General features: G+C 39.6%; 1 protein-coding gene across 1 annotated transcript in view; it reads left to right on the forward strand.

The window, feature by feature from the left end:
- Positions 1 to 24,687, forward strand: part of LOC126100505 (uncharacterized) — a 176,550-nt gene that overhangs the window by 85,595 nt on the left and 66,268 nt on the right. Inside the window, exon 4 of the mRNA XM_049911115.1 lies at positions 9,597 to 9,724. Coding sequence (XP_049767072.1) covers positions 9,597 to 9,724 — 128 coding nt within the window. The remainder of the gene's footprint in view (positions 1 to 9,596; positions 9,725 to 24,687) is intronic.

Here is a 24,687-nt window from a genome sequence, read left to right on the forward strand (position 1 = left end):
TACCATTATATAATCTATCTGATACCTTTTAGTATCTCCAGGATTCTTCCAGGTATACAACCTTCTTTTATGATTCTTGCCTTATCAGGAGGTAATTCTTTTGGCTTTGGTATCTAAAGGAAACTTTTCCTTGATTTCAGATTAGGATAAGATTGTTGATGGATAGAGAGTAGATGGGCCTCAAAACACTCAGCCTTCCGTCATTCTAGATCAGCAGCTACTTCTCGAGTAATACCTGAGCTGAAATCCCAGGAGAGCAGGTGTCGGTTTCAGGCAACCGACAGTTCACCAGCAAGCCCCGTTGAGGGCAGGCCCCACAATGCTGGCATGAGTTGACCTGTACCACGCCTAATACGCGTATTCTGCAGCACAGTAACACACAGCCAATGCTCTGGTTCTGAGAAGTTGTGGTTTTGCACCCCAATTTGTTCCCTTTAACTTCCTCAAGATGTTAATTTTGGCACTGACTTTATTCTTGACGATGGAGCAGTATGTTCTAAAAGTTGTAACGCCGGAAATGCATATCCTCCTATTTCCATCTATTGTACTGTAATTTTTTTCCTTGTTTTGTTACCTCAAGATATGACATTTCTGTCTCTTTGTATATTGTAATTGTTTTACTGTTTGTATATATATACATATATATTTATACATTTATGTCGATGTATAATTGGTTGTTTTGTAAATATTATTTGTATTTTACGCTGGGTCTTGCCTAGGGAAAACTGCTATCGAACGATTACATCGATAGGTCGTGTGAAGATTCAAAGTGTGTAGGATCTTTGGTAGTGTGAACTCTGCCGCGTGGAGCGCGGGCTGGGCGGAAGGAGTGTGGCGGGAGTAGCGAGTGGAGCAGGTGTGTTGTGTGACGCTCCCGCGAGTTGCCGCGCTTTCGGGGTTTGGCAGCATGTAATTGCGCTCGACTTGCGATGATAGTTTCTGACATGGTGTCGCGGACGGGAAACATTAACTAGCGCACATCAAGAGCCCGTTTCGTCTGGTGACCGTGTCGAGAAGAAGGCGCGCCAACATCCAGCTTCTGCAACAGCGACGGCCGACAATGAGTGACTGTCGCCACCTCCTCGACCGACGGCTTCAAACCTTCAATCAACCGACAAGGAAGACTGGACGCACGCAAAGTTTTAGAACTGTATGGCAGACCTCAGCTTTTCAACCTGTACCATTTTCGTAACTATAATTACAGCAACTTTGCATGAACCTTTGTTGCCCATTGTCCCAATTGCATTGCCAAATAGGGTCCCTTCCTTTTCCGAAATGAACCCGAGTGTCGTTGAAATTCAAACGCCAGCATCAATTTATTTCACTGCTTTAATTTCAAAGTTCAGTCATAGCTGGCTACAGTATTTAGATTGCACAAGCACAAATTAAGAGTGCGAGTTTTGTTACCGTATTTTAGTTACCTGTGACTGCAGCTCAGCTTGGTACGTACTAAATTTTTCTATTGTTCATTGTTCAGAATCATTTAATTCAAGTTCAAAGTTAAATCTCTTATTTCTAAATTGCGTAGATTCAAGTAGCTTTTGAAATGATTGTTGAGGTAGTCCAAAACTAACCGTGTTTTACTGAATTTCGATGTGCTTCAGAAAGAAAGCTCACTATTAACTTCAGTCACTAAATTAACTTTCGATTTTCCGGTTTTATTAATTCTTTTGCTAAATTAAGTCAGGGTGTAGCGAAATTTATTACTTCTGACAAACTTTCAGTTTTCACACTACATGTGTCAATCTTCAGTTGCCACGCTTCTAGTGCTAATTATATGCGTAATAACCTTTCTTTTTCAGTTACTATAGTAATTGTCCTTAGGACTGGCGACCGTGATTTCCCCCAAATCTCAAATACCTAATTACCGCTAGTTAATTGTTAACGTAACGGCTGCACATTTACTTTCTTTATTAACTTTACCCCTTTTCGAAATTAATTTCCACCAGTTTCATTAGCACATTTCCTTTCATTTAGATGTAACCCTTTCCTCACTCTTTACCGACAGGTTAACTTCGGTGACGATTGCTTTTCCAAAACTCCCATTAGGTACACGCGGTTTCATTTTTCACTGTCATTAAGGTCGGTAAGTGAGGGGGAGGTTACAAAGTGAGGGAGTGATCCAGCGTTACCGCTAGGGACACTGACGTGAAAGAGTGTTCGCAGACGGTTTCATGGCAGGAGACACGTAATTTCCTTGAACCCTTTTTTATTCCTTGGATTCAAAGCCGAAGTTGTGATTCTGATGGACATGGCCCGAGGTGTTTATCCCTACGGTATGTACCAAGTTCCTTCAGAGCGCTATTGAGGGCGAGTTCTACCTCTTCGAAGGTTCCACCCTGGAAGTCTAGTGCAAGGTCGTCTGCATAGATAAAACTTTATGTTTTGTGGGGGAGCGGCTGGTGATTAGTGTAAATATTGAACAGTTATGGAGACAGCACTCCTACATGTGGAAATCAGTTTTCATGTATTTTCCATCTGTGTTGTTGACCTCGAAAGTCCACAAAAATCCCATGATTCTGCGACAAGGTTAACATCCATCTGGTATATTTACAGCTCTTCTGAGTGTAAACATTTTCTGCAATAGCATATGGCAGTGTCATATGTAGCACTTGGGTCAATGGAAGCATTTCAGATCCATTACCTATGTCCCGAGCAAGGTTCAGAACTTGTGCAACGGCACTTTTGCCTGCTCTAAAACCGGTCTGTTGAGAAATGAGATGTTTGTAAATAGCACGGACGAATGCGCTGAGTAACATCCTTTCAAAAATCTTATGAAGATGGTTGAGTTCGTGGGGACGATCTGTAGTGATTACTGAGAAGAAGAACTTCTTAACCAAGATCGCTATAACAACTTTGTTGTAGATAACCGGTTTCGCTAAGACTAAGCAACCATCTTCAGATCTTCATAACGGTTATTACAAACATCTTGTGCCATCTGCACACAAAATCTTTCCATTGAATTTCCAAGTACATAAAGCATGAAACGAGCGAAGCGTTGGCGCGTTAAAATTACCACTACTATGTACACCATAATTTGCTAAACGTCGTTCTCATAACATAAAATGTCCAGCCCACTAGGGCGCCATAAGATTATCTGTCAAGTCTGTCAGTTGTTCTTTCCAGGCTTAAGACAACAGTTACATGAGTTTTCTTTCGTAATTTTGAGATCCTGGGTGTCCTTATGCAGTCATCATACTCTGAGATGACGAAAGTCATGCGATACTTATATGCACATGTGCAGATAGCGGTAGTACTGCGTACACGAGGCACAAATGGCAATGTGTTGGCGGAGGTGTCATTTTTACTCAGTTGATTCGTGTGAAGAGGTCATTATCGTCGCATGACATGAATTAACAGACTCTGAACGCGGTATGGTTGTTGGAGCTAGACGCTTGATACATTCTAACTCAGAAATTGTTAGTGAATTCATTATTCCGAGGCCCACAGTGTCAAGAGTGTGCTGAGAATACCAAACTTCAGACATTACGTCTCACCACATACAACACAGTGGCCAACGGCCTTCATTTCACTACGGAAAGCAGAGGTCTTCGTGTAGAGTTGTCAGCGTTGACAGGCAAGCAACACGGAGCGAAATAACAGAAGAAATCAATGTGGGACGTACGAAGAAGGTATCCGTTAAGACAATGGGGTAAAATTTGGTGTTAATGGGCTGTGGCAGTAAACGACCGACGCGAGTGCCTTTGCCGACAGCTAACCACATTATGCGATACTTCTCGCACTTCTCTGCTCTCGGTATCATTAGAATTATGTGTATGATATTTTGTATGTATAGGTTCTACACACCAATTTGAATAGTCGTTTGATTGCTACTCCCCCAATGATTTTAGAAATTCTGATGAAATATTAACCTATCCCTTCTGCCTTATTTGATATAAAGTCATCTTTTAAATTCTGACTCCAACACAGTATTCCCTACCTCTTTCTTACCGACTCCAATTTCTTCTTCTCTCACCACCAGACAGTTCCTACCCCTCGCAGAGGGCTTCAGTGTGCTCTTTCCACTTATCCGCTCTTTCTTCTGCGTATAACTGTGGACTTCCCATTGTACTTCTAATGTTACCACCCCTGCTTATAACTTCCCAAAGGTTGCTTTGACTTTTCTACACGCTGAGTCAGTCCTTCCGACGAGCATTTCTTCTTAGATTTCTTCACATTTTTCCTGCAGCCACTTGGCCTTGTCTACCCTGCCCTTGCTATTCATTTCATTCGTAAGAGATTTATGTATCTGTGTAGCTGGTTTGTCATGAACATTTTTGCGCTTCCTACTTTCGTTGGTCATTTACAATATTCCTTCTGCTACTGAAGGTTTCTTCTGTGTTACTTTCCTTGTATCTACGTTGCTGTCCAATATTTTCGATTTCTCTTTTTACAGATGTCCACTCCTCTTCAACTCAATTGCCTACTGTGGGACTCGTGATCGCAGTAAGCAAATCATTAGCGAACTTCAAACGCATCATCTCTCAGTACTTGGGTAGTCCACTTCCATCCACACTTATTTTTGCAGGGAAGTACCTAAAACCGTGTCTACTCTTCATCATCAATAAATCATCACCTGAGTCTGTATGTGCTCCTGGGTATGCTCTACGCTTCAGTATCTGATTTCGGAATATTTGTCTGAGGATGATGTACTCCACCTGGCATCTTTCTGTGTCTGTAGATGTTTACCAAGTATACGTCGTCCTGTTGTGATCCTCGAACATATTATGCTCTATTTCCACCTGAAATCGGTTTCTCTTCTCTCACTCCTACTACGTATTCTCCCGCTACCCTCTCTACTTTCCTTCCCCTACAACGACATTCCAATCCACAATGCTCGTTAGATTTTCTTCTCTGTTTGCATACTGAATTACCCATTCAGTATGCTCTTGTACTTCCTCTACTCCTACATCTTTTTCTTGTAACATAAGCAAGTATACTTGTATTATTGTTGTCGACATTGGGTTGTTGTCGAATCTGATAAGAATAGCCGTATTACTGAAGGATTCCAAGTAACTTCCTTTCCGCCCTACCTTCTCGTTCATAACGAATTCTTCTCCATTTATACCTTATTCTGTAACTTTTAATATTGCAATGCATTTGTCTGATAAGAAGTCTTTATCTTCTTTCCGTTTCACTTCACCGACTCTACTACATCTAGACTGAGTGTACGCATTTCCCTTTTCAGATTTGCTAGCTTCTCTACCACGTTCGAACTTCTCGCATAGAATGTTATCTTGTCGCTTATTATTATGTCTTTTTCTCATGATCGCCTCGGCCTTGACGGTCCTGGAGATCTGAAAAGAGGACTCATCTGGAATCTTTTGCCAATGGACAGACGATCATGCCACTTTTCAGTTACAAGCCAAATGTCTTGTGGGTAAACCTTATATCTTTAATGGAGAGGTTTTTATTGCCATCTGCATTCTCATGCCACTGATGATTGCTGATTCTTCCACCTTTTAAGGGTAGTTTATTATCACACGATCAAGAGAGTACCCTGAACGCCTGTTTGCTCCTCCAGTCTCTTTTCAAGACCGTGGTCAGATTGAGGGTCACTTGTTAAGTGGTCACTGGTGATAATTTTTGTTCAAAAATCAAACAGTAACTGGGTACAAGGTGCACCCATGCAACCCGGGACCGAGGATGTTTCCGTTACCAATCCTGATGCTACCCGTAGACCACGGATCTACCATTATCAAACTTTCATCTCTCTTTACAAACTGCAAATCACGTTCAACATTCTCAAAATCTATCTCCACCTATTTATACTCTTCTCAGCGGATAACCTGAACTATGGTTATTAGGGTTGGTTTGTTTTCGATACTGGTGAGAACAATCCTGTCACTGAGGTGTTCACACAAACTCAATCTATGCCCCACCTTATTATCTATGCTGAATCCTGGACCTAACACATTACTTTCTGCTTTAATTGATGTTACCTCATATTTTGATGACCTTAAATCCTCAATTTATATCCATTTCGCTTCGTCGTCCCCCCCCCCCCACCCCACTTCCCACCCTCTGCTATAGCTAGGCCGAACGTTTGCATTTTCTTTTTCAGATTTTCTAGCTTCCCTACCACGTTCAGACCTGTGACGTTCCACGCTCCGATTCGTTTCATTGGTTATTCAACTTTTTTCTCACGGTCATGTGTCCTCTGCGAAGTCCCTCCCAGAGATGTACTTGCGCTACGGTTCTTGAATCTTTGCGAGCGGAGACATTATCATGATACTTTTTCACTTACAGGCCACAAGTCCTGAAGATTGCATCACGTTTCTGTAATGGAGTGGCTTCCTTTGCGATCTGCATCCTCCTCGCGTTCGTCAGTGCTGATTCTTCCGCCTTTTAGGGACACTTTCCCAACCCAGGGGCAAGACCATGACCCGAATACTTGTCCTCACCTGCGCCCTCTTTAACAAAGCCGAAATAGCCGAGCGGTCTAAGGAGTTGCAGTCGTGGACTGTGCGGCTGGTCCCGGCGGAGGTTCGAGTCCTCCCTCGGGCTTGGGTGTGTGTGTGTTTGTCCTTAGGATAATGTATGTTACGTAGTGTGTAAGCTTAGAGACTGATGACCTTAGCAGTTAAGTCCCATTTGATTTCACACACATTTGAACATTTGAACAAAGCCGTTGGCAGAACGAGGGTGAGTGCTTATATTGGAAGAAACTTCGGTTGCTTTTTCCCATGCTTACTTTAGTTTTATGGGACAATATCGAGAGTATTCTGCTCAATATGGCATATCTAAAGCAGCTTATGGACTCTCTTCGTCTCCAAATTGTGGCCATTATCGAGAAACGCTAGAGACAGTGTTATACGGTATTTGTATTACGTCTCCTAAGAGTAACTAATACTTTCTCGAGTGTGCTTGCATTTAACTAGCAAGGTGAGGATATTATGATCCTCTCTTTGTTTTTAACATGAGAGATGATCATTAAAATTGAATTTTTGATGTAGACATAATAATAGTGAGACTAATAACATAAACATTAACTCCTTCCAATAGGTCCTGTCTTGGCCATGGTACCGTCCGACCACCATGTCATCCTCTTCCAGTGTCTTCATGGGTTGTGGAGTAGAACAGAATGGGATAGTGCTACACTTTTTTTGCTATTGTTAGCTTTCGTGATATGGAACCGCAGCCACTCGGGCAAGCAGCTTCTCAGTTGGCATCACGTGAATGAGTGCACCCAGTTTCACTCCTCCCACCAGGGAAATATCCATGGGAGTACCGGGAATCGAATCTGGGTCCTCCACATGAAAGTCCATCGCACTAATCTTTCAGCTGCGGAGGAACGATATTACTGATAACAATAATAATGACAATAATAGTTATAATGAAAAATTGTAATGATAAGTGTTTTAGTCCGCTTAACTTCATCAGATGTACAGGATTCTAGAAAACGGCTTTGCTTTATACTATTACAGAGCAATGGTAACAGTACTGAGAGAATTGAATCTAGAGAAGAGGTTAACTGGTCAGCGGCGAGGAGGAGTCACAGGGCATGTTTGTGCGGCTATCTGGAAACATACTGGTGGTAACAGAAAGTGTTACCGATTGTGCATTATTCTTCTGGAATATGCTATTTAATTCCATGCACATGAACACTATGACAACAGTGCTTACCATTCTTGTCATATTCTGGAAAACTTTCAGACTCTCTTCAACAAATTTGAATGCAGTCTATAACTGCCCACGGCGTGTTGTGCCGACTCCACTGTAGCTTGAGTGGATTTTTAACTTTTTTTTATATGCCCGACTTCTAATTTCACCACACAAGTCTCCAGGGTTGAGCAGTTATTGCCCGATGACGACACGCAATACAGTTTGTTAAAGAGGAGTTCGCTGTTATTAATTATGTTTTTAGATTTAATTTTATTACTCGTACAGAGACTCAACGTTCCTTTGTTTAACAGCGCGTCGTCAAAATAAGTATGAAATGCTAATGTCTTTGCAATACATAATGTCGACTATTGCGTTAAAGTTCGTGCCTATTTTGCCATTTTAGAGAAGAGAAACCTTAAGCGCTTCTACTTCTATAGTCTCAGTATCAAATGTTCACTAATTTCAATTTATTTCCTATCTCTGTTCAGTATTTAACATAAATTATATATCAATGTAATTTCAGAGATATTACGTCGGTCCACACTAACGGAATAACACGTAATTGTCATTTAACATGACTTTTATTAATAATCCTTTTTCTTACGACGTAAATGTTATGAGTGATCACTATCTAGGAGGAAAGAGGGATTGATCCTAATCATGAGATAATAGCTTTTAATGAGCCCGCAATCGTTAATTAAATAAAAGTCACGTGCAAGGATGATATGCGAACAACTTTCGTTACGTCCGTTTTCACGTATCTGTCAAAACTAATCCTGTCGCCCACAATTCAAATTAACACTGACGTTAACCCCTTGTGTCGGAACATCGAATCGTAACTATTATGTGAAAGTTTATTCTAGTCCCCGAATTAATTCCTTTCAGATACACGCACCACCGAACAGCAGAACAGAACACAAACGACTTGTTTTAACAACCGAAGAACACAATGACGTTACATTACGACAATGTCCGCCCAATGAACATCTCTTTGACTTTATCTTCTCTACTCAGCTTAATTAAATTATTCCTAATTACAATTTATTCAGCTATTTAACGAAAACATCTAACAAAAAATAAAATAAATTTATCCCAACGTAAAAGATCGGTTATAAGTCCTATTGACGTATCCAATATCTTCCTTCTCCGTGACTTCAGGACATAGATCGGTATGTGTCTCGAGAACCACTACTTCCTGAGACCTTTTACCAGATCGTCTAAGGACAAAGGAGCGTCGATGTGACTGTCACAAATAGAAGCGAGATCCATCGCTGAACAACAAGTAATGCCCCTCAGTGTCCCAGTTGACTCTGTCTTTACACCAACCACGTTTCTATCGTCTGTGGCATGGTGTCAGTGGCAAAGGACAAGTAGAAACTCCCGATCACAACGCAGCTTCCATTTATCGATTCCCAGTGCTTAGTGGTCTTCTTGGCACATTGTTGTCTGGGCCCAACGTCTCGTCACACGTTCTCAAGTCACTGCACTACAACCCACTGTTTGTACGATCTGTCAGTACGATGTCCTGAAGTAACTCATTCCGAAGGTTCGAATACTCTCAAAGTCAGAAAGATGGCGATAAAATGCATGCGCACATCCTCCTGACATTCTGTGATGCAGTCTACCCCCGAAAAGCTCTAGCAGCGTTAGCCAAACACAACAGCCATCACATACCCACACGATTCTTCATAGATAGGAACCTATTTCTTCTGTATTGAAAGTACTAAAGGTAAGTTCGCATAAGGAGGAAGCTCCGATCAATATATCCACCAGTGATAAAAATACTGTGCTATGAGTTTGGTAAAGTTTAGTCATTGTGTCCATGCTAAAACTGGTAACACTTCCGACAGTGTGCATTGATCTTGTTTCAAAAAAGTAAATTCTACTTTTATACGCTCTGTAACCTGGTGAAGACAGAAAGCGAAAATGGTGCCTCTACAAGAAATCTGATCCATTGAGTTCTCTAGTATGTCGTATGTTTTCTTTTCCAGCACTCAAGGCCAAGGTGCAGGTTCGCCTGGAATCCTTCTCCACCTACTGGCGAAACAGTGCGCAGCTCTTCTCACTTGGTGTTACATACATTTCTCAACTGTTCATTCCACTCGCATTCGAACACATGGTAAGTAATGTTTCTTTTTTTCCTTGTTTGAGGTGTGCTGTATGTAGTGAGAAGTTGAAGTTTCTCGGAGCCTGTTTCCTATTTTATCTGGTTCATACTGTCGTTTTCTTCGTCGCTCCGAGTGTAACGTAAGTCTCTGCAAGAGTTAGGAACCCACCTCCGCGTCTTTCATCTTTGTGGGTTTCTTAGACAGAGAGCGATAGCTCGGAATGGACTGTGATAGGGAGGGAAGTCGGTTGTACCTTTTCTTCGTACTTTCCCTGAACTTACTTAATAGAATTGGGAAACTTCACCTCAAATGCTACTGTACAGGCCTAAGCCTCTTGAATACGTATTCTTCGATAGTATAATTATGTTGTTTTAATTTACGATTTCCCGGTTTTTGAGTTACCAGTTGTAACAACATTAGATATTCCATTATATTTAATACACAATGTTTTTATTTATTACTAAATATGGTTTGTAGTAAATATAAGCAGTTAAGTCCAAGAAATGCCAGCATTGTGAAGTGGAAAAGTCGCTTGATGACTTCCATTCACATGGTTATTCAGAGGATAAATATCAGCATATCTATATGTAAAAACGTCTTAAAATTTATCAAACAAGTAGGCACAGCGGAGTTGTATCTGTATATGGAAAGTATATGACACCTGTATATTATAAGGGTCATTTAGAATCAGTTATGAACTATGAGCGCACTAAATTAATGTCATCCTGGAAAAACAATGAAACTGGTAAGTGTGAAAACGAATATCCAAAACAGTATAAACTGTCAAGAAGTTAAAGATTCTCTTTGTTTTTCTTAAATCCTACAGCTAGGGACAATCGTTTAAGTAGATTGCAATATATACCTCCAAAAATGTAGAAAATATGTCAAAATCGTTTGTAAGTGTGGAGAAGACATCTACTGACAATCGAACACATAAAATTACCAGACCACAAGTCGGAATCTACCAGTTACACAGTAATACAAGAATGTGAAAATGTTGTGTGAGCTTTGCAATCCAAAAATTCTTCTTAAATTTACCTACTTTTTCTCACGTTTTTTAATCATTTCGTTTCCTAAATTAATATTTTTTTCCATGATTAAATACCATACCTATTGAACCAGATCACATTCGTCCAACTTCATGATTACTGTAAGAAAAATATTGTAATATAAACTACGTTTAAAAATTTGATGATGTTGTCTTTGGAAAAACTTGAACAGAAAGAGAAGAAAACAAGTGATTTTTGATCAAGATTTTCCATTTATCAGTAAACTGTTTGAGAAAGGAGAACAGGATAAGCTGTCGAAAAAAAGAGTCATTTGACATTAAAGAAATAACATCAAGATTTTTTGATAATTTTAAAGTGTGTTCTGTTGACTGTAAAATTGCTTTTAATAATGATAATATTAGTAAGCTCATTTATATAACAAAAACCCTTAAATCTATGTCACAACTATATAACAAGAAAACTAACCACAGAAAAGGAGATAAGCTGAATACAGGAACTACAAACCCAAATAAGGTTTAATCAAAGTAATACAAGATTTAGAACATCTGTTAATAATGAACAAAGCATTACAGTTTTCTGCAATAAAATCTGAGAAACATAAACATGTGACGAGTGTACTGCTATAGCGAATACTACAATTAGTATTCAAATGTTAGCGATTCCAAGCGTTACGGAGATGACAGATAAACTCCAGTGGAAGACTCTGACAATCTTTCTTTCCACGAACACTACGAGACTGGAATAGAAGGGGGAAGCGATAGAGGTACTCAATGTACCCTCCACCGCTCACCGTCGGGTGGCATGCGGAGTTTGGATGTAGATGTAGGTGTAGTAGAGGTAGTAAAATATTAAACCTAGCTGACGATAAAAAGGTTGAAAAGTTCATCACAAGAATTACTGATAACACTAGTTAACAAATTTAAACCTTTTTTCTACATCTGGTTTGTAAATGGGTAGCTTTACCTAATTTTGGGGTGCTGAATACACTGGTAAAATCAGTTTTCTCTATGATATCAACATTTCCTAGACACACAGTATAATAAAACAAGGTACTAGCGAAAATTGACACAATTAAGTGAAACAAAAATACACATTCAGAAACGTTTGAAATCAATACTGTTTCTTAAGTATATATGTGCATGAGCCAATGAAAGGTCCAAATTAGTTCAGAAGAAATTTTCACCTTTAATCGTCTTTGGTTTTTGAAAATGAGAAAAACGTGACGACGACCTCTTCTTTTGTTTGCCGTTTCATCACTCTCGCTAATAAGACCCTAGCAGTAGTCACCTATCATTGAACGGTTCCAGTTGCCTTGGTAATGGTGTTCCATGCTAAGAATGGCTTGGTGAAACCGTCACCACGCTCAACCCTTACGGCTCCCAAATTTTCCTGGAAGAAATCAACGTCACAACGTAAAAAGTGAATTTTAAGCGACATTCTACACCCAATGTTCTTATGGTTATCCAACAGATCATTCAAAAAGGTAACATGGTTTTTGTATTTTCTGTTACTCAAAAAGCCCTTCACAATTGCTTTAAAATAAGACCGAGCAGCTAACTGGATATCTGTGAGTTTGGTATCGAAGGTTAAATCTTTCAGAAATTTTCTTATTTGACAAGAAGAAGGGACCGGTTGGTAGGACATGTTCTAAGGCATCAAGGGATCACAAATTTAGCACTGGAGGGCAGCGTGGAGGGTAAAAATCGTAGATGGAGACCAAGAGATGTATACACTAAGCAGATTCAGAAGGATGTAGGTTGCAGTAAGTACTGGGAGCTGAAGAACCTTGCGCAGGATATACTGAAGACTGAAGACCTCAACAACAACAACAACATGGCCCAACAAATATACCCTCCTTCCACTTTTCCTCACTTAATTTGGGAAACTTTTCTTTTAAGTGATTGAAGGCCTCATCTTCTTTATCCAGAGCTTTTACGAAACTCTTGATAAGGCCCAACTTGATATGAAGGGGCTCAACCAACAGGGTATTGTTCACATTTACGTTTCCAGGAACATATGACTTCCTTGTAGGGCATTACTTGACTGTATAGTTGTTTTTGGTGTCACGGCTGCCCCAAAGGCACAAAAAGCAGCAGTATTTCTCGAATCCAGCCTGTAAACCTGTAAGGAGTGCAGCAACTTTTAAATCACAGCAAAGCTGCCATTCATGAGCCTTATATTTGATTGCCTCAAGCAGAAGTTTGTTTCATGTCTACTGCGTAAGCCAAAGGTACCGATGGGAATGCATTGCCATTATGTAGTAGTATTACTTTCAAACTGGTTTTACGGGTGTCAATAAATAGTCGCCACAACTGTGGATTATGTTGTAAACCTAGCTTCATCATCAGACCATTGACATCTACATCTACATCTGCATCTACGTCCATACTCCGCAAGCCACCTGACGGTGGCACACAACGAATCCTGCATATCGAAATACTGAACGAAGAAAGCACCTCTTGATCTGAAACAGGAAAGTTTTGTTCCTGGAACTAGAAGGTTCCGTTGTTGCAGCCTCGACTGCAAGAGTTCAGCTTTCTGTTTCCCCAAAGTCTTAGATCGCAAACCAAATCGTTCAGTTCCTTTTGATAAAAGAGCTGGGGTGACATGTCATTATACTGAGGGCATTACTCTTCTATATCTTCAATACTTTCTGATTCACTTGACATGGTGTCTGGTTCTGTGGCTTTCAAGTTACAGGCAAGAACAGGCAACCCCTCATCATGGGGCAAAGGCAAATGCACTGAGATACTTTTGGATACTTTATTTTATGTCTAGTGTTGCTTGAATGTCCCAAAATATTTGTAAGACAGAAGTAACAGGCTGAATAATGGTCATTAGGATCACACCACGCCACCGGAACAGCGAATAGCATGGCTCGGCGTCTTCCTTTCAACCACTCAGTAAGGTTGTGGTACAGGTTAGTCAGGGCATATGAGGTGCAACATTTTTATCTTGATCACCAATGGGACAATCAAAATACAATTTGTATGCCTTCTTAACCAATGATTGGTTTTCTTTGGACTTTTGGAGTGAATTTCCCACACATAACAAAAGTTGTCGGGGTGGTTTGGACAGCAACGAGATTTACTAGTTGCCATTTTACTTAGTGTAAGTTTTAAACATAAAAAGTTTGCACTTGCTTTCACAGGAAACATTCACTGATGTTCTCTTTCATACCAGGCATTTATTGACGATTTGTAGATCTTCTAGCTCTCCTCTGCAAATCAAAAACAAACATTTAAACATCAAAACAGGACAGTAAAAAGCGAGATACTGAAAACGAAAAATAAAAAGCCTTTAAAAACTAAAAAATGGTACGTGCTAGACCATTTTGAAATAAGTATTCAGTTTCTGCACACCAGAATACATACTAGTTGATGTATCACATCCAAGATGCAAACTGGCTGTTCACCAGTGTAACTATAATCTATGCTGTCCTAGAACTGTAACAGTTGTATTAACGCATCACACAAATATTATCTTAGGCAGAGGACTGACTGCAGCTGATATTAAGAAAAAAAATTGGAGAAGGAGGTAAATCAAATTACAAAAAGAGTTAACTAACATATTGTGTAACCAATTAGGAAAATACAATGACGAAGGGTTTACTCTAGAAGATATTAAAAACTTTGAATCACTATTACATACCAAAATAACTGTTTTTTTAAATTCTGAGAACTACCACTCCTCTTATGTTCCATCGAAATAGGCATAATGTAGATCCACTACACCTCACAAGGTAACACACCATGTCTAGCAGCTGACCTACTAATAATAGAAATTGCCCAGTTGCTGCTCACACCTCCACTGAAACCTTCCAAGTTTTTATTACATTTGTGTTCATGGACCTTATTGACACAATCTTTGCACTGTTTCGTCATACATTTTTAGTCCAGCGCCTTGCCTGTATCTACAGACGTAACTGTGTCAATCCCATTCAGCAATGGATGGAATCTTTTCTGCCCGGAATCGTTAAATGCAGCAACAATGTTTCAATGTTCATAGATGTTTCATTGGTTTCCATTAGGGCAGCATGCAAACGTTCATATTACTTTATTTGACAGGTGGCAGTGGGAGATCTAACATATCACAGAATATGTGGACCTCTTTTCTTGTAAATGCAATACACTTCAGGGCAAAAGCAACGCAAATATAAACATCACTCTATTTTGTGCATGTAACAGGATACGTCACTGTACATTTTGTTACTTTAAACACTTGGCATTCCATTGTAAGTTTGCTGGATAGGACTCTTCGTCCTCACTCTTCATCCTCATACGAAATTTTTGAACTTTTCACTATTGCAGTATTTACATTTAGCAACAAACAAAAGCACTTCTATAGAATTGGACTTACTAATTAAAATATAATCGTTATTTCACTGTTAACAATACCAACATGTTGTTGATTTTCGGTCAGATGTTTCAACTTGCGTTTTGAAGCATTGTCTGGCAAATTTTTAAGCCTAACCTCACTTCTCTGCGGCATAACAATCCCCTCACTTTTACGATTTCCAACAGCATGCTTGTGTTGATTACTTTAAAATATAAGGCTGCAATTAAACTTCTTCGTCTTGGGCATTTTAGGATGAAAAAGACTGAAATACGCAATCAGTACAAAAATTTTGCAACAAGAACGTGCACGAAACACGAGAGAAAAGTGAAGTAATCTACTTGTATCGACAGAAAGATCGACAGAAAGATCCCTCCACATAGTACAGTTGATGTGTTCAAGACATTACACAAACGAGTTGCTATGGAAACAGTGGTACCAAAAATTAATAAAGAAAAATTATAGGCAAGATTTTGTGTTTGACTGTAGTCTAAGAGCTAGGCATTCACACACCACATCTGCTTTAGAAAGGCATATAAAAATGATATGATGGCGCTCATACATATAAAGTACATATCTTTAGCATCAGAAACAATAGCAGAATTTTATTCAATAAAAAAATCCAATTTTGGACACTCACGACGTAAGGATCCGATTAATGATCACGGAATAGTAGATAAATTTTCTTTGAAAATGTCACATACTTCATTGGCCACCCATATTTGACGAGAATGTTCCATTTTAATAGTGTCAATACCAAATGTAAGAGCTACAATCATATTTTCAACCACATTTTGGCCTGAACCTTCTGGCATTACGTTGTATTTAACTATCTTTTATGAAACGGATATTTCTTTTGGCATAAAATTTATTTCACTGTCATTAAAAATTGCATTAAAAATTTTGTTATCTGACTTTTGAAAGACATGGTAACAAAAGATTACTCACAGGTAAAACACATCTAAATTTAGTCAACCTTCATGCTTACTAAAAATAACAATATTATAACTATCTAACACTTCATTAATAAAATCCTACATAATATCAGTATCATAATTAAAATGCACAAAAATAATTTAATAGCTGTAAGAATAAATAGCGAGCTCATTAACTTAGTCTGTCTTTCATTTTGTAAATATCACAGATTTTTTTTAGATCTTTTCTTCCTTTTCTTGCACCAGGCATATAAATAATTCTGATATTTCTATCCAATATCTCACGCTGAGTAAGGCTTTTACATAAGAGGGCAACAATCCCACTTCTTAACAATGATTGTTATAGTTAATTTCCATATATCTGTTTAATAATTTTCTTCTCATATTTTTGTACTTTGTCACAGACTTGGATACTTGGTTTGGTAAAAATCATAGTCATGAACGTGTTTAATATACAGCAACAGTATTTAAGTTTTAATAAAGGATAGAAACTGCAAACTGCTGTCACAAATTTTATAGCATTGATCTTGTTTCGACACTGATTAAGGGTATCTTCGTCAGAATAACTGTAGTTCCCTACAAAGTTTTTTAGTTAATGTAGGTGAATCAGAAACATCTGAAAAACCTTCAGTGGCACAAGACATACTAAAAAACAGAACAGTTGTTAATTACTTATCTACACATTGCATAGAAAGATAATAAAACTGACAGAATGAGTTTTTCACTCAGCTTCTGATATGAAACTTCCTGGCAGATTACAACTGTGTGCCGGACCGAGACTCGAACTCGGGACGATTGTCTTTATCGGGCAAGTGATCTACCATCTGAGCTACTGGAGCACGACTCACAACTTGTCCCCACAGCTTCAATTCTGGCAGTACCTCATCTCGTCGTAATGTATCAGATCCGTATCAGATGAGGTGCTCAAATCAAATAAACAAAAATTATTTTGTGAACATTAAATGATCAAGCATAACAAGCCGCTATGACTGACATCAGACTGAAAGGTCTGGCAACTGATTATATCACTTTGTGGAAACAGTGCTGTGCGCGCCATGTATGGGTTGCGAAAAATTAAAGTGCTACAAATTTCTTTATAAATTAATTTAGTTATAATAATTGACCAACTTTAACAAGAAGTATAAAAATGCGTTCTAAGTGATATTTATAGGAAGTGCTGAAAATTGAAGCAGAGATTGATACGCACCATTAATTCAGGGTAGATAACATTAAAGTGCTCAAAGCAATTAGAATTAGCATTGTAGGATAACTAATTACTTGGTCATTAACAGAATTCGGAATTAAAATAAGAGCTTAGAATCTGGTCAACATACAAAATTACTTTCATTCGATATTAACAACTCATAAAACGATGTACCTGTTCAAAGAACACTCAATGTAACAGAAAATAGCTTATATGTCTTTAAAAAAGGTACTTATGAAGAAAAAAGTACTGATCTCATTCACTTACTTGATAGTAGTGAAACAAAACCGCTTTGAATATAATGGATTAAATATAACAACAGCCTGACGGCCTCACAATGAGCAATCCGTTAATAGGCATCTTCATTAATTCACTAAAGACTTTTCAGTCTTTATGCAGCAGGTAATCTTGGTATTCAGTCATGTTCTATGTATGCAGACGATGTCCTGGTTGTTTGCATCGGACATGATAACGGAACTGATCACTTGTTTAAGATTCATAACAAAATCAATGAAAAAATTCTCACCTGCGAACTAGAGAACGAGAAAGGTCAGCTTAATTAATTGAATCTCACTTGAACTACAATTAACGATAAGACCTCTTTCGATATGTTTCGAAGAAACTAGCACAGACCATATGTTACCCTCCGGCTCAAAACAGCTCCGTTTTCACAAACAGCCTTTTTCCATTCAGCCTTTCATAGGGCTGTTGCAACGCTTTTATTTCCCAAAAGACGTAAGGTTAACACGAATTTCGTGAAAATTGTAGCAAGTAGTTATGACTGTGAATCTTGCAAACTCACTACTTCACGGAGAATTGCTAATAATGACAGTAATGGAGGCCAAATGTTTTCCTCTGTGCCGTGCTTAGTAACCTTTTGCTAAAGAATTCATTATCTATTAGACGAAAGGTAAGGATACAAAGTCACTGTTTCCACTATTAATAGTTACTGGAAGATCTAATTCACAATTTGATATCTTCGATTACCCCTAAGCATAATTCAGGAGTCTATAAAATTAACTATGATACTGAGTCAGTTTATTACACAGGACAAAACGGAAGGGCCGTCAGTGTCAGATGAAATCAGCATATATAAGAAAAACAGGGTGCTAATGTGCATAATTAATCTTATCATTTGAAGACATTAAGTCTGAAAATGAGCCAGTGATCATATTTTTGGCACTTTATTTTACATGTCCGGCCTGATCACGCAAACTTTTACACTTGACTATTTTCGGTTTCGGCTACTGCCATCTTCAGATCATAAAATATTCTGATGTAGTATCAACATGAAACTAAACGTGAAGGTACATAGTAAGTTAGAGCACTTACCATGTACCTACATGTTTAGTTTGACGTTGATATTACATCAGAATATTTTATGATCTGAAGATGGCAGCATCCGAAACCGATAATAGTGAAGTGTAAAAGTATGTGTGATCAAGACGGACCTGTAAAATAAAATGTTACAATTAGTCCATTGTGCATCATTCATTTAATACAGGACACAAACCGACGGGACCTGATGTAGTTACTATTATTGATAAAGAAAAGAGTGGTTATAGACTAAACAGACTTGAAGAGCTGGACATTTCTAAGCATGTGTATGGTAATGATGTACTCATTGCTTTCAACGAACAGCTGTAACTTTGGAATAAAAGCTTCTTTAACGGCTTCAAACTGCTATTCGCAACTTTTTGACCTACTGTCGTTCTTTGGCTGAAGATCTTTACACACAGTTGTCAGATTTCGTTTTCATCCTCTTTTAATTGTTTCTGCAATGATACACAGCTGTTATTCCTACTACGAAAATTTTGTTTATATTGAGCTCGTAAAGGTTATCTACACTGGGCAGATGGTGTGTACCAACTTCTGCATCAGTTGGCAGTATTTCTGTATATTTCCTTAATCACCTATTTTTATACTCCTATTATTAACCTTGATCTCTCGCTATAAGTATTTTCGTTTATAACGTAGTACAGTGATGTCCTGGAACTGTACTGCTTCCTGTGCTTAGCCGTGTTGGTGGTCTCGAACTGCTGTAATCGAACATTCTGTAGAGATCTATCACACGAGTAGCACTGGCACACCTATTAAGTTTTCTGCACACCGGCTCATGAAGCTGTGGGTTGGAAAGGGTCACACAAACAGGAACATCATCCTCAAATTTAATCCAAAAGTGAAAATCAGTTACTTTAAAACTGAGATAAGGCTTCACTGTGCCTGTGAAACTACAGCCTCTCTATGCCAATCATATTACACAAATAGGTGCATCATCTATAAATTTAGTCAGTCAGTTAATTTAAACTGGTTTCAGTGTAGCTGTGACCTTACACAAAGGTGCATCACGTTTAAATTTTATAAAACAGTGAAAATCAGTTATTTTAGTGAAGTTCACTCATTCTGCACGACTAACAGTTATCACAACAGTTTTTTATTTCTTTTCTTTCTTCTGAAAAGATCATTATCCCGAGAATCTGCTCTAACTGCAATATTCGCAACCATTCCTCACTACTAACTATCGATAACATATTCTTCATAATACTAAACTCAACATTCATCCTTACAATCATACATAAGTAAAATTCAGTCATTTTTTGAGACATGTCATCAGTGAACGTTAGTTCTAGTTGAACTTGTCAACACACCAAACTCATTTATAATGTAGAATTTCTTCCCTGTAGACAATCGTTGACAAGAAACAAAGAAATTAGTAATCATAATTTACCTTCAAGTGCCAAGGATAATTATATCAGCATGTAGAGATGAATAATTCCTCAACGTGGGTAGTAATGCATGGGATTCCCAAATAAACAAAAACAGTATTAATAAAATATGTTCGCGGCCTTATACATCGGTTAGGTATAATCAACACTTTCATTATTACAATGTTCTGCATTATCACAGAAACGCGAAATATGTAAGTATTAAAATAACAAGATATATCAGCACTTACAGCACGAAACGTTATCTGAACGTCATTAACTCAAGCTCATCTAAGTAGGGATCAACAAATCCCTTCCAGATCACATACTCACAGACTAACATGTTGGTTTGGTAGTTTACAAGTATGAATATGAGATTCCACTGTGAGAGAGAGAAAGGAAAATAACACATAATGAATGTCCACATAACGATACCACAAGAGCTGTTACATCAGGACCGCTCTACAATCATGCGAAAGGTGGATACACCCTATTTTTATCACTTCCTGTCAGTTCACAATAAATACGATACGTCTTCATCTGTAGCGGGTAATCAACCTCTCCATTCCTTACCAGGTCGTAATTGCTAATGGATTTAGTTACATTAATACTTCCGAAAATTTATCTGAAAAGTAAAGGATACATATCTTTACTAATATTTCTAATGAATTAGTTATAAATATTTAGACAATTTAACTATCTGGAAAGTACAATATGCATACTATTACATGAACAGCACCTCACACGTAAATAGTAAAATCAATTGTAACCATTCTCTCCAAATTGTAAATACACTCCTGGAAATTGAAATAAGAACACCGTGAATTCATTGTTCCAGGAAGGGGAAACTTTATTGACACATTCCTGGGGTCAGATACATCACATGATCACACTGACAGAACCACAGGCACATAGACACAGGCAACAGAGCATGCACAATGTCGGCACTAGTACAGTGTATATCCACCTTTCGCAGCAATGCAGGCTGCTATTCTCCCATGGAGACGATCGTAGAGATGCTGGATGTAGTCCTGTGGAACGGCTTGCCATGCCATTTCCACCTGGCGCCTCAGTTGGACCAGCGTTCGTGCTGGACGTGCAGACCGCGTGACACGACGCTTCATCCAGTCGCAAACATGCTCAATGGGGGACAGATCCGGAGATCTTGCTGGCCAGGGTAGTTGACTTACACCTTCTAGAGCACGTTGGGTGGCACAGGATACATGCGGACGTGCATTGCCCTGGTGGAACAGCAAGTTCCCTTGCCGGTCTAGGAATGGTAGAACGATGGGTTCGATGACGGTTTGGATGTACCGTGCACTATTCAGTGTCCCCTCGACGATCACCAGCGGTGTACGGCCAGTGTAGGAGATCGCTCCCCACACCATGATGCCGGGTGTTGGCCCTGTGTGCCTCGGTCGTATGCAGTCCTGATTGTGGCGCTCACCTGCACGGCGCCAAACACGCATACGACCATCATTGGCACCAAGGCAGAAGCGACTCTCATCGCTGAAGACGACACGTCTCCATTCGTCCCTCCATTCACGCCTGTCGCGACACCACTGGAGGCGGGCTGCACGATGTTGGGGCGTGAGCGGAAGACGGCCTAACGGTGTGCGGGACCGTAGCCCAGCTTCATGGAGACGGTTGCGAATGGTCCTCGCCGATACCCCAGGAGCAACAGTGTCCCTAATTTGCTGGGAAGTGGCGGTGCGGTCCCCTACGGCACTGCGTAGGATCCTACGGTCTTGGCGTGCATCCGTGCGTCGCTGCGGTCCGGTCCCAGGTCGACGGGCACGTGCACCTTCCGCCGACCACTGGCGACAACATCGATGTACTGTGGAGACCTCACGCCCCACGTGTTGAGCAATTTGGCGGTACGTCCACCCGGCCTCCCGCATGCCCACTATACGCCCTCGCTCAAAGTCCGTCAACTGCACATACGGTTCACGTCCACGCTGTCGCGGCATGCTACCAGTGTTAAAGACTGCGATGGAGCTCCGTATGCCACGGCAAACTGGCTGACACTGACGGCGGCGGTGCACAAATGCTGCGCAGCTAGCGCCATTCGACGGCCAACACCGCGGTTCCTGGTGTGTCCGCTGTGCCGTGCGTGTGATCATTGCTTGTACAGCCCTCTCGCAGTGTCCGGAGCAAGTATGGTGGGTCTGACACACCGGTGTCAATGTGTTCTTTTTTTCCATTTCCAGGAGTGTAGTTTGATGGTATAGTCTCTGTCTGTACCATATTACTAGGATCAGGTGATCTGAGCGACACAATCTCTGGATCAGAATTTTTATCAGTGCAGTGCGTAGTTCTATTACCACCTCCATGACCTTGATTACTGAGACATGTACCATATTTGTTGTTTCTACTTATTACACAATTACTATTGAAATTCCTTCCTCATACATCCATTATTCCCTAACCACCACTTGTCATTTCCATATTTGACATGTCACGAATTATTTTCGTCTTTATCATACGTTCCTCCTTGATAAGACCTCGAAACTGACATGATTCTTCTGAAAAGTTTGCTCCTCAATTTTGTATTCCAGTTCCTGTAACAAACTCTGAAAACTTCCTAAATCATCCTTAAAATGACCACAAGGCACAGTCTGGCGTAGATACTGACGTAACTTCGTGAGACAGACGCAACTCAGCTCAGTAGCAACAAAAGGATTAAATAAAAACTGATCTTTCTGAAACATATGTTCAAAGAATTGAGCAGGACTGCTGAAATCAGAATTCTAAAAATTTTCCATCTTCAGGATGTCATACTGAAGCCTGTCATTCACTATTTCAGACCAATATGCGGATAACAATAGTTGTTGGAACTGTTAACATGTTTCATAAAATCTAATTAATGCCTGAATTCAGACTGTGTGATCACTTTCTAGAGAACCATACAGTAATTCAAACTTATGGCTATCTGGCAAGTAGGCGGTAGGGGACAATGAAATTGTTCCAACGAAGCACAGGAAAGAATGGTGCTGAGCGAATTTTTAAAGACTTGAAACGTTTTTATAGTTTAAAAGTAATTACAACCGAAACCAGATATTTTCTCACTATACACCTTGTCTTTATAAGTATTTCCACTACTCTGCTCTAATACTCCCTTTCACATATACGTCTAGAATTTGGCACACCTGAATTGTGTGTATGCATATATTCCTCAAATATTTGATGTCTACTACTTTGTAGCTCTTTACTGTCACCTTTACCAATCTGCTTTTCAATTTCTGGGAGTCTCTCATTTAATACTTTCACTGTTTCCATACTCCTCTTATTGCTTTCGGTTTGCACATCTTTCAAGCTCAATTATGGTTTTATTTCCTCCTGTTCACCATTCGTGACCATGATCGAACTATTAGGACACTAAGTTGAATCATTCACTAATTGAGAAACCAAATGACCTATTTCATTTACTTTTCCCCCCATTTTTTCACTCTCCTTTTCAGCGCTACGCTTTATTTCCCTCGAGTATCAATTTGGTATGCTCAAAAACTTGTTCTATCATTTGAGTAACAACATTTTGACCATGAATCATCTCTATTCTTTGCGATGATTCCAATTTCGGTTTTTCAGTTTCCTTTCTTACAACTTAAAAATTATCGTGCAAGTGCTCAACCTGATCGTTAATATGTAGTAGGAACGATTTTTCTGGTTCTTCAATAGCGTCAGACTAATTCTCATGACCAGAAATTCCACCGTCGAACTACCTTTTCAACTCTTTCCGTAACAACATAATTATTCATTCCAGTCTGGGCGACTTTTTCCCTCGCGGGCACATACTTTTGTCCTTTTATATTATGCAGTCCTTCTCTTCAACTGAATGGCAGCAGAATTCTAAGACCACAGATTGTCTGATATTAAGAACTGCGGAACAGCCCCTTCCAGCTCTGCGCAGTCTGCCTACACAAACCCACAATAACAAGCGTTTCACATGTGTAGCTGCTCAGCGCCGACTAATTTACAACAAGATACACTGCGTTACATGGCGAGACCGGTCAGAACAGCCCACGTCAGACCACATCAGACCGACTGACTCTCTACAACTGCCTCTCTTTCTTCCTTTCAAATTGTACTTGCTCAGCCGGCAGTGTGGTCGAGCGGTTCTAAGCGCTTCAGTCTGGAGCGGCGCTGCTGCCTGGGGCATTGATGTGTGTGATGTCCGTACGTTAGTTAGTTTTAAGTAGTTCTAAGTTCTAGGGGACTGATGACCTCAGATCTTAAGTCCCATACTGCTTAGAGCCATCTGAACCATTTGTACTTGCTCAGATAGCACGACCACGCTCTAGTTGTTCATCGGCCGATCACCGACTCCAAAAACCACAAGTAGAACTTAAGCACTTGCCATGTAGCAGAGATAAATATCGGAATCGATCGACGTGCGATCGAAAAATGAAGCAAACAGCTCTGCTGTATTCGGTGCCAGATTACGTGTTACGAATGAAGGGATGCCGAATCAATAGACACCCTTCAATCTGATCCAGTAAAATTACTTCTGCTCAACAAGAACGATTACGGAATTTAACTCTTCTAGTTTCTCTTCACATCAGTTAATACAGAGTGGTTATGATTAAACTTTCACTACTTAAGTCAGTGTAGATGGAAAATATTCACCGTATGAATACCCCACTTAACAGGAATTATGTCCAGACTGTGCCCTGCAGGATTCGCTTCGTTAGTAGTGTTAGGTGTTGACAGATGTGAAAATTACCGAACTATCAGTTTAATAAGTCACAGCTGCAAAATACTAACGCGAATTCTTTACCGACGAAT

This window comes from Schistocerca cancellata, chromosome 9, assembly GCF_023864275.1.
Source record: "Schistocerca cancellata isolate TAMUIC-IGC-003103 chromosome 9, iqSchCanc2.1, whole genome shotgun sequence".
NCBI classification, from domain to species: domain Eukaryota; kingdom Metazoa; phylum Arthropoda; class Insecta; order Orthoptera; family Acrididae; genus Schistocerca; species Schistocerca cancellata.